Source organism: Hyperolius riggenbachi, chromosome 1 (genome assembly GCF_040937935.1).
Source record: "Hyperolius riggenbachi isolate aHypRig1 chromosome 1, aHypRig1.pri, whole genome shotgun sequence".
Classification (NCBI taxonomy): domain Eukaryota; kingdom Metazoa; phylum Chordata; class Amphibia; order Anura; family Hyperoliidae; genus Hyperolius; species Hyperolius riggenbachi.
The window spans coordinates 480,240,379-480,251,912 of record NC_090646.1 but is presented as its reverse complement, the minus strand read 5'-3'; the positions used below and the strand labels follow the sequence as shown (position 1 = coordinate 480,251,912).

Below are 11,534 nucleotides of genomic sequence, written 5' to 3'. Positions count from 1 at the left end.
TAGTTGTTTCAACTTGTTTCACAACAAAAATTGTATGGGATTTAACAGACAAGTTTGGTAGATAGTGGAACAGATAGTTTGCTAGGTGTTTATGAACCTTTAGTCCAACGGATCCACCAAGAGGATCAGTCAAAACTGCTTCTATCAGTCTAACGATCGAACGTACAGACGTCTAACTGTCGTTCAAACGACCAGTTTAAACGACAAGTCATTTGGAAAAGTCAGACTTACGTGTGTACGTACCTCGAGGGTATGGGTAACTCTAGAGTGCTTGTTTTATGTGTTTACCTTTGCTTCATATGTTTACTCTTCTACGATGTAGCTAGTTTGATAAGAATGGAGATTTATAAATAAGATCTCAGGGGCTTTAGGTTGTCCTCTGCTGAACAGAAACTGCAACAAAGAAATGGTCACTTGTTTTAATTTTGGACTTCCGAGAATGAGAACAATTGATTGTGCAGGAGGATAGCTGTAAATTACGAACAAACAGGCACAGAATCCAGGGCCGTTCCTTTGGAAGGTGTCTGTGAAGAGGAGGACCTCAGATACATAAAACGAGATATAAAGTAATAGAAGACATACAATTGTCCTGGCTGCACGTTTGCAAGCTTCTGCTCCTGGGCTGCGGTCTCCTTGGGCATTCCTACCCTCCTTTTGGCTGTGTGTAATTAACAACTTGATGATCAGGCCATTGGCTATACCAATGAGAACCAATGGAAGTGAACAACTAATAACAGTACTGGGTAGCATATACACAACTTTCACTTTAGGAACAACAATTTCCAAAGCTTGATTATCGGTTGTGTTGAAATAAAGATGATCCTTGTGGCGATTCCATGCAGCTGGTAGGCCATTAGCTACTGATAGGAAAACTGAGATCATTAGTAGTTTGGGTATTAATACTGGGAAACCTAGCTTGAGCTTTATTAGGAAAGGGTGAGTGGAGATGACAATTTGCAAGTAGTAGTAGACACAGAGACAAACTGTGAACCAGAAGCTTGAAAATATAGGAAGAATTAGCAGGACAGTAAACAGAGTATATATTCGATCGGAGCTGTACAGGTTGTAGTCCAGGAAACTCACGTAATCATTAATCAACATTATGAACTGAAAGAATATGTTGAATGCACCCAAAGTCATCAAAATTAGGTCAGCTGGACTGAACTGTTTACCTTTGACTTTATCTACAAAATTCACAGCCACAATGAGTGAGTTGGTGAATACTCCCATGATGGTGCTCACGCCCAAAATTATCATTGAAAACACAACAAAAGCAGGAGACATCAGCAACTCATGTAATATTGCTTGAAACAGTCAAATGCAAAAAAGCCACTGTGGACTTTACAAGCATTGGTGTCTCTTGTGTACATGATATGTTAGAGGTGTTTATTAATTCAACCATCAGGAGCATTGATGTCTTCTTTTGAAGCTAAAAGATAAATATGGTTAATAAAGGGTATAAAACATTTGCACTTTACACTAATAATGCACATGTACAAAAGAAGCTACATTCATTCACGTATTTTTTTTAATCATATAATGCTAAGCTGACATCTTCCTCAGTACTTGGATCCTTCCCCTCGCTGATGGGGTTTTCAGCAATGCACAGTGTATGCGATCCAGAAGGCTATCAGAAGAGCATAGACTGCACTGTCTAATGTTTCCAACCAAGCGTTGCTATTCATAGTAGAATTGCAACACATGGTTGCATGCCTTTTTGTTCAAACATGATGCCATGCATTAGAAATGAATGGGATTGTAACCGCATCGTAGCAACACAGTGCCGTACATTGTGATGGCCACCTGCATTGCATGCAGCACGGAACTAGGGAAGAGGCCTTACAGGGTACATAGTCATGTCACTAACTGGCCCTCAGAAGGGCTCACAGTTTAATGACTGCCATAGTCATATTTCCGTCATAGTCTAAAGCAGAAGCCAAACACACTTATCTGTGTGTTTTGGGATGTACCCAGAATCCCATGCAAACATAGAAAGAACATATGTAAATAGTATACTGGTCCAGATTGAAACCGGGGACTCAATGTTGCAAAGGAAGAGTGCTAACCACTACGCCACCATGCCTCTCTCACTCTTTAAACTTAAATTCAAGGAAATATGTTTTGTTGTGGCAGCTATGTTGAATTACGCTTAACCACTTCTGGACCTTGCTGATGGAAATCTATGCCCTTTTTTTGTCCTGATATTCCTACCAGGGCATACATTTCATTCAGGCCCGCCGAGCAGTCTCGTCGCTCTCACCGTTCGCTTTGCTGCACCCACTTACTCTGCTGTCATACTCCTGGCTTCCGAATCCGTAATTGCTGTGAGACAATCAAAGAAATCACAATGCAAAATAGGAAAAGGATGGTTCTGTCCCTTAAAGGGAACCTGAAGCGAGGAAAATTATTTAGAATAAACACATGACGTAGCTGCAAATGAATATTACATACCAACCTCACTGTCTGTTCCTCTCAGAAGCTCACCATTTTCTTCTTACAGTGATCCCTTCCAGTTCTGACAATATTTTGTCAGAACTGGAATATACCAGTTGCTGTCAGTTATATATTAGCAGCTGTCAGTTACAACTGAATGTGCAAGGTAATGTCCATGTTTCTCTATGGCTCAAGTGGGCGATATTACAGTTTAACAGTGTGCTGACCAGGAAGCTGTTAGGGGGTAATGGCCATTTTTAAAATGGCGGACGGAGAAATCCATTGATCACAGTGGACAAATGGGACGCAGGAGAGGAGAAAGAGATTGAGTAGCAGACTACACAGGAGGTAAGTATAACCTGTGTATGGTTATTTTGACCTTTTATTTTCAGTTCAGGTTCAGAGCCGTTCAGTAAGAAAGTGTTTAAAATGGGTAACGTTTCCACTGGGATCAGAGTTTAAGTCCCATTCCAGGCACAAATAAATGCTTCCTGAATAGGCAGTCGGTTTCTCAGCTTGTTCCTTTTTTCTATAGAAAATCAATTATTAAGCTGATGTCACTACTAACATAAAGTGCTAAACAATGTCAAACACATAACCTAAAAAGTAAAACAGCTTCCAGACTACATCTATAGTGACGAAGAGACCTGAGCTGCTTTGAAAGAGCTTGCTAATGAAATCTGGTAACTTGGAGGAAACAGATGCCCCATAAAATGTGATAAGGATAATACAAAATAGAAAGGTCTCTTACCGCAAAAGGAAGAAAATACCTTGCGTGAGGTAAACAGTTTTTTTCAGTGAACACTTAAAACAGATCTGCAAAGTATTTTCTTCCTTTAAAGGAATACTATCAATGCCCAAGTGTTCTAAAATGACAATGTACAAATAATGTCTCTAAGTACTGTAGCTGTGTTAACATTTCCGTTCTATTCATGTTAAATATCAGAGGTAAAAGCTTTAATTCATTGTGTGTAGATTTTAGCTACGTTTGGAATGTCTCATTTGCATAGGTTTGAATCTCTGCACTCTGACATGCTAAGAACAGTGTAATATTGAAGCAAATTATTTGAAAACAAGTATCAGGTTTCACCACTACAGTATTACAAATGTTTATGTTGCACATAAGATACATTTCCTCTGCTCTCTGTTAGAGAAAGCTCTGCCTACCTCTGACTGCGCTCTCTGCACACAGAGTTAACAGATACACTGTGAGGGAATTTCATCCTCCCCTTATGGCTGAGTCAGAATTTCAGCAGACTGCCCTCAGAAAAATGTGAAAGGAATTAGATAACAGTAATCAAATAGATAAGCAGTGAAATGTATACACCAGCACTTAGCAGCACTTCCATTCTCAACTGAAAAAAACATGTTAATCGATAGTGTCCCTTTAGGCTGCTTTTACAGTAAGACGTTACAGGCGCACGTTAGTTCACAGTGCCCACGTTGCGTTACATTGTAACGCAGGATGTCAGTTGAATGTGCTGCATGCTACGGCGTTATGCGCGGCTAAGCCGCTTTAGACTGTTTGCACATGCTCAGTAGTGTTGGAGAAGGAGGTCTTCCCTCCTCATCCTCGGCCAGGCACATGGCTAATTAACCACCCTGGCGTTCTGATTAAATCGCCAGGGTGGCTGCGGGAGGGTTTTTTTTAAATAAAAAAAAAACTATTTCATGCAGCCAACTGAAAGTTGGCTGCATGAAAGCCCACTAGAGGGCGCTCCGGTGGCGTTCTTCCGATCGCCTCCGGCGCCCATAATAAACAAGGAAGGCCGCAATGAGCGGCCTTCCTTGTTTTGCTTACATCGTCGCCATAGCGACGAGCGGAGTGACGTCATGGACGTCAGCCGACGTCCTGACGTCAGCCGCCTCCGATCCAGCCCTTAGCGCTGGCCGGAACTGTTTGTTCCGGCTACGCTGGGCTCGGGCGGCTGGGGGGACCCTCTTTCGCCGCTGCACGCGGCGGATCGCCGCGCTGCAGCGGCGATCAGGCAGCACACGCGGCTGGCAAAGTGCCGGCTGCGTGTGCTGCTTTTTATTTGAAGAAAATCGGCCCAGCAGGGCCTGAGCGGCAGCCGCTGGCGGTGTTGGACGAGCTGAGCTCGTCCAGACCGCTCAGCTGGTTAATATTCACTGCATAGTGTGACGTGCAGTGTTTACTTCCTGGAGTGCTGCTCTGTGAGGCGATTGGCTGGTGGGACCACGTGATGCTGCATGCGTCCAAGAGTACGCATCGCGGCATCACGGACGCCAGAGTGAGCTGCACAACGCGGCTCACTCTGACGTCCACATCTAAGAGCACCAAGCATTGCGTTAGGGGCACGTTATGCGACCATAACGTCCCCTAAAACGCAACGTCTTGGTCTGTAAGTAGCCTCAAGGTAAGAGACCTTACTATGATTATTTTGGATTATTCGCCTCCCATTTTTGGAGTTCTGCTTTCGTCCCAGTTACCTAATAAGAACCCTCCCCCCCCCCACAAGTTTATTGGGGGGGGGGGGTGTTCTAAGTTCCTTAAACTTGCAACAGTTTTTTTGTAGAGTGTGATGCTCCTGACGCCATGATCCTAAAGAGCACCAGTGAGGGCGGGTTTTCCTTGCTTGCCATTAAACTGTGGTTGTAAGTATTGCAACCCACACCTGTGAGCATCACTCTTCTACACCCTATTGCCTTATCTGGTTTAACGAAGTACTACACTATATGGGGCTCCCAAGGTCTCTGTGTCTTCTTTTGTCTTTTCTAGAAGGACCTCCGGACTTCACAGACATCATCCTGTTGCTAACGCATTCTGTTACATGGACAATAATAGTTGTGCTAACGCTACATTCCATGCTAATAACTAGATTAGATGAGTATCACTAATCACTGAAAAGTTCTAGTAGTTCCATTGCAGATGTGAATTTTAAGTGCAAGAGGGAGAGAACACCCAGATCTTGTTGTATTGCTTCACCTTACAATAAATACACAACAGATATATTTAAACTTTGGAAAGATTAGCGATATACAGGGGTATGGGGAACACTCAACTACAAAGTAACACATGCTTATTGTACCTTGTTAGACATCAATAGGAATCCTATACGAGGGATCCATGCAAGTTCTGAAATCTAACCTTTCACAATGTATTTCTGAAACACGTCATTTGATGTTTATATTTGGTATTAATATTTCCAAGTATGGGTGCAGGTCTCTGACTTAATCTATTTCTCCAAACTGAATCTTCTTGCTGCTGTGTTATGTCACCCTTCTGTGAACCTCATTTATATGTGAACCAGCTCTGTTATAATTAGGAGGTGTTGTAGCTCCAGGGCTAATTGTATGGTTCAAATTAGCTGGATTCCCATAGCACCTCCAGATAATGGTGTAACACAAATCTACACAGCTCATTTTTGAGGTTAGTAAATTGCTGCATTTGCTTCACAATATACATTATTTTCTTATATTAATATTTAAACATGATTAAAATTGATCATTACAATGCACTTATTTATCACTCTCACACACTACTAAATCATAAAGAGAGCAGGAACAAAGGGAAAAGATAAGCATAGCTGTAAATAAAGCACAGTGCCATCTAGTGGATTTTCTGGAAATTATTTGGCCCAGAGGCTTTCCAGTTCTTCCTTGACCCCCCCCACACACACACACAACTGCTTGGGATCCTCTTCCTGGCAACACTCTGTGGGCTTGATTCACTAAATCGTGATAACTCATATCACGGCCGTTTTTACGCGCATTTTTGCATTTGCGTGTAAAACCGTGGCTGTTTTCGTGTGCAAATTTGCAATTGCGCGTGCAAATTCGTGATCCTGTGCAAATGCGAAAACAGCCGTGATATGAGTTATCACGGTTTAGTGAATCAAGCCCAGTATGTGTACAAATGCTACTATATTGCGAATGTGGGTGTGTGCTTGGAGGAAAAAGCAATGCATGAGTGGCTTCATGCTACTGGGAATGAGCAGACCCAACTGTTGCTGTCACTTACAGTAGGTAGTAGAAATCTGACAAAAGTGACAGGTTTTGGACTAGTCCATCTCTTGATAGGGGATTATCAGGGATTTATTTATTTTCAAAAGCACTTAGTGAAATGCTGTTGAAAACAAAGAAAGCCCTGAGAATCCCCCTTAACCCTCCTGGCGGTATGAAACATTCCGCCAGGAGGCAGCACAGCAGTGTTGTTTTTTTTAAATCATGTAGCGAGCCCAGGGCCCAGGCCTTCGGCGATCTCCGATCAGGAAATCCCGTTCAAAGAACGGGATTTCCTGGAGGGCTTCCCCCGTCGCCATGGCGACGGGGCGGGATGACGTCACCGACGTCAGCGACGTCATTGGGAGTCCCGATCCACCCCTCGGCGCTGCCTGGCACTAATTGGCCAGGCAGCGCACGGGGTCGGGGGGGGGGGGCGCGCGCCGCAACGAATAGCGGCGATCAGGTGCGGGGCGGCGGCGATCAGTGTGCTGGCGCAGCTAGCAAAGTGCTAGCTGCGTTCAGCAAAAAAAAAAAATATGTAAATCGGCCCAGCAGGGCCTGAGCGGCACCCTCCGGTGGCTTACCCCGTGTCACACACGGGGTTACCACTAAGAAGGTTAAAAAGATGGACTGGCCCAAAACCTGTCATCTGTCACATTTTTTAACTGCCTACTTTTTTCGCGAAAGAACCCCTTTAAATCCTTTTTAGAGAATATCTTTATCAAGAATAAAAGCCTTGCTGAGAATCCCCTATGAAGAGATGGACTAGCCCAAAACCTGTCTCTTCTGTCAGATTTCTACTACCTACTGTAAGTGACAGCAACATAGGAGAAAAGTAATTTATGGCTCATTTTACTCTGGACAAAACGTACTTCTTATTTGTATATGTTTACACATATTTAAAATTTTTAAATTTTTTGCTGTAGTGCCCCTTTTAAGTCTAGGCATCAGTTTTTTTCTGTTATATTCATATTTCTTGAATAGTATGCAATGGGAGCCTCACACAACTGCCACTCACAGTTTGACTTAGGATGTCTCCTATCCATATGGTGATGCATCACACATAAGGTATAGAGGCTTATAAGTCATAATGTACAGTGCGATGGGATGCGAAAGTTTGGGCAACCTTGTTAATCGTCATGATTTTCCTGTATAAATCATTGGTTGTTATAATAAAAAAAATGTCAGTTAAAAATATGATATAGGAGACACACACAGTAATATTTGTAAAGTGAAATTAAGTTTATTGGATTTACAGAAAGTGTGCAATAATTGTTTAAACAAAATAAGGCAGGTGCATAAATTTGGTCACCACATAAAATAAATGAAATCAATATTTTGTAGATCCTCCTTTTGCAGAAATTACAGCCTCTAAACACTTCCTGTAGGTTCCAATGAGAGTCTGGATTCTGATTGAAGGTATTTTGGACCATTCCTCTTTACAAAATATCTCTAGTTCTTTCAAGTTTGATGGCTTCTGAGCATGGAAAGCTCTTTAGCTCACACCACAGATTTTCATTTATATTCAGGTCTGGGGACTGAGATGGCCATTCCAGAATATTGTACTTGTTCCTCTGCATGAATGCCTTAGTGGATTTTGAGCAGTGTTTAGGATCGTTGTCTTGTTGAAAGATTCAGCTCCGGCGCAGCTTCAGCTTTGTCACTGATTCCTGGACATTGGTCTCCAGAATCTGCTGATACTGAGAGGAATCCATGCATCCCTCAACTTTGATACGATTCCCAGTCCCTGCACTGGCCACACAGCCCCACCACATGATTGAACCACCACCATATTTTACTGTAGGTATCAGGTGTTTTTCTTGGAATGATGTGTTCTTTTTCCTCCATGCATAACACCCCTTGTTATGCCCAAATAACTAAATTTTAGTTTAATCAGTCCACAGCACCTAATTCCAAAATGAAGCTGGCTTGTCCAAATGTGCTTTAGCATACCTCAAGCAGCTCTGTTTGTGCTATGTGCGGAGAAAAGGTTTCCTCTGCATCACTCTGGCATACAGCATCTCCTTGTGTAAAGTGCGCCGAATGGTTGAACGATGCACAGTGACTCCATCTGCAGCAAGATGATGTTGTAGGTCTTTGGTGCTGGTCTGTGGGTTGAATGACTGTTCTTACCATTCATCGTTTCTGTCTATCCGAGATTTTTCTTGGTCTGCCACTTTGGGCCTTAACTTGAACTGAGCCTGTGGTCTCCAATTTCCTCAATATGTTCCTAACTGTGGAAACAGACAGCTGAAATCTCTGAGACAGCTTTCTGTATCCTTCCCCTAAACCATGATGGTGAACAATCTTTGTCTTCAGGTCATTTGAGAGTTGTTTTGAGACCCCCATGTTACTACTCTTTAGAGAAAATTTACAGAGGAGGGAAACTTACAAATTACCCCCTTAAATACTCTCTCATAATTGGGTTCACCTGTGTATGTAGGTCAGGGGTCACTGAGCTTACCAAGCCAATTTGAGGTCCAATAATTAGTTCTAAAGGTTTTGGAATCAATAAAATGACAACAGTGCCCAAATTTATGAACCTGCCTAATTTTATTTAAACAATTATTGCGCACTTTCTGTAAATCCAATAAAATTCATTTCACTTCTCAAATATCACTGTGTGTGTCTCCTATATGATATATTTAACTGACATTTTTTATCGTAACAACCAACGATTTATACAGGAAAATCAAATGATTAACAAGGTTGCCCGAACTTTCGCATCCCATTGTATTTGGCTGACTGCAGGAATGAGATACAGGTCTTCTTGCAATGCTATTCTAATTGTGCACTTGTAGTCTGCATACACTTTCCCTTCTCCACTTGGTTTAAATATGGGAACAATATGTGTTGCTCAGTTTGGGAGGTGATTCAGTGCCTTTGTTGCACCAGGTGGTCAATTTCAGCATCAGTTTTTGGGCAAATTGCAATTGGAACAAGTTGTGGTTTCGTATGAATTGGGAGAACACTTGCATCTAGATGGCATAAAACTGATGGGTCCTTTCATTTGCCAAGGTCTCCCTCAATTCCATTGCTGACATCCTTTACTATGGTCTGCCAAGGTCTTGCTGTGGTGTAATGCACACCTGCCAGATGCATGCTTAGGGGCGTAAACCATTCTATTCCCAATACCCTTGCTCTATTTCCTACTGGGCTTTAGTGAAATATTCACCCAGAATATCCACAGTTTGTTTATTGTAGTCCATAAGTCTTTCATCATGAACTATTAATAGATCAAAATTTGTTTTGTTTTCTCTAAGTTCAGAGGATACTCACAGCCTGAGTCCACTTACTTTTTGAATTTGGAACCATGCAGTATTACATGAGAACTTTTTTTTAGTGTAGGTTGTTCATCAACACTATGCCCAAATACTGACCAATAGATTTAGGGGGAAATTTGCATATTTAGGTTTGGGGATTTAAGGTGGGGGATCTCTGCTTAAGTATGTTTGCAAATTTTGGGTTCTCCACCTTATTATGCTTGGAACTCTGGCTAATTGTGGTTGGGAATTTAGACAGAAGAGTGTTCTTTTGAAATTCCCAAGCATAATAAGGCTGAGACCCCCCAAAAGCCACAAACATAATTATGCCCCCCCTAAATCCACAAATGTGATTATACAAAGTCTCCCTAAATCCCCAAATAAAATAGTTAGGCAGAGTCTGCCCATAGTTATACAGTTTGCCCCTGAAACCCCTGGTGTTTTGCACACATAAATAAAATACTCAACTTCAGTCTGGCTTCCTGTGATAGTCTTCAGCAGTGCAGCAAATCTCCCACATGACAGCCCTCTGGTCCTACTATAAGGAAGTCCCGAGTGACGGGGGTTTTTTTAGCTCATATTCCTCCACATCACCCAAGACTATCTTTATAGACAACCTTGGCATGCGATGGATCACTCCGCTGCACTGCGGCTCTGCATCAACAGATCCTGAGTGGGACTGATTGCAGAAGAGTGCAATTGCAAACAGATAAACTGACTTTTATTACACCTGCTGTTTGGTAACACCTATAGGCCCATATGCAATGAAAATTTTCTTCTGACTTTTCTCCAGTAAGATATTTTCACATCTTGTTGTCAATAAAATACATCTTAAGCCACCACCAAGCAAAGACATACTCAAAAGCATTTTTTCACCTACTGTTTGGTACTTTTTCAACCGTAACATTCTGAAATGTTATTTTAAAGAGAAAATGAAAAATTATCTATCTCAGGAGAAAACATTACATGCATATGGGCAGGGCCAGATTTACAGCTCAGGAGCCTATAGCTCTGGCGCCCTAAGCTCCGCCCTCTAACATGTCACACACCCCTAATGCCACACCCCTTTCTCTTATTTGATAAAACCACACAGGGTTATACGGATATTTGGTAATACAGATATTACCAAAGACAAGTAGTGAACACCAAAAATACCAGCGGCAGAAGCCCGGATATAGAGGAGTGGCGGGCTGTCATGTTATTATTAGTGTCAGTATCCTCCAGTCTATCTCGGCTAGATCTGGGCCTCCACCGCTGCCGCTGGTATGAAGGGAGGGAGGGAAAGAAAGGGAAAAATAAACTTTCAGCCACCCGCCTCTCAAAAATGGGCCGCCTGTAGGCACGTGCCTACTTTGTTTAATGGTAAATCCGGCCCTGCATATGGTCCGTAAGCAGTTTCTTTTCTTATTCAGTGCTAAGTTCAAGGAAGTTCTATTTTAACCATGCATTCAGCATTGTGCATACAAAAGTATGCAGCTGTTATTTTTAAACACAAAGCAGCATAAAAGTTTGAATAGTAATTCCCACTTGAAAGAGGGCCAGATCTAAATTCTCAACATAAGAACTATGGTGCGTCTTCAGGCCTAGACAAACAGGACAGTTTAACTGGACGTGCAGTGCGTCACTAGTTTGGGTGAAGCCATAGGCCAGAATGTGGTGCCGATAAGGTAATTTGGGTGCCATGCCCGAGAGTTCGGCGCCCCAATTACATGTACACAGTGCATGAGCTCTTCTGAATATTATTTCTGACTTGCTCTACCTGTATTCTGTCCAGGTACTCGGAGTATAATTAAATAGTGAGATATTAATATTCACCTTTTCCTGGATAGATAAACCACACAGCCTCATAAACAGTCATTCTGCTTGGGGAAC

General features: G+C 42.3%; 1 protein-coding gene across 1 annotated transcript; it reads right to left on the bottom strand.

The window, feature by feature from the left end:
* Positions 1 to 303: 303 nt before the first annotated feature.
* LOC137529898 (taste receptor type 2 member 40-like) lies at positions 304 to 1,284 on the bottom strand. The gene has a single exon (XM_068251265.1). It carries the CDS (start codon positions 1,282 to 1,284, stop codon positions 304 to 306), a length of 981 nt encoding a protein of 326 aa, XP_068107366.1.
* Between the last annotated feature and the right edge of the window lie 10,250 nt (positions 1,285 to 11,534).

What these genes read in the sequence shown, in the direction of transcription:
- LOC137529898 (XM_068251265.1), bottom strand. Translation starts at nt 1,284, where the DNA reads ATGTCTCCTGCTTTTGTTGTGTTTTCAATGATAATTTTGGGCGTGAGC.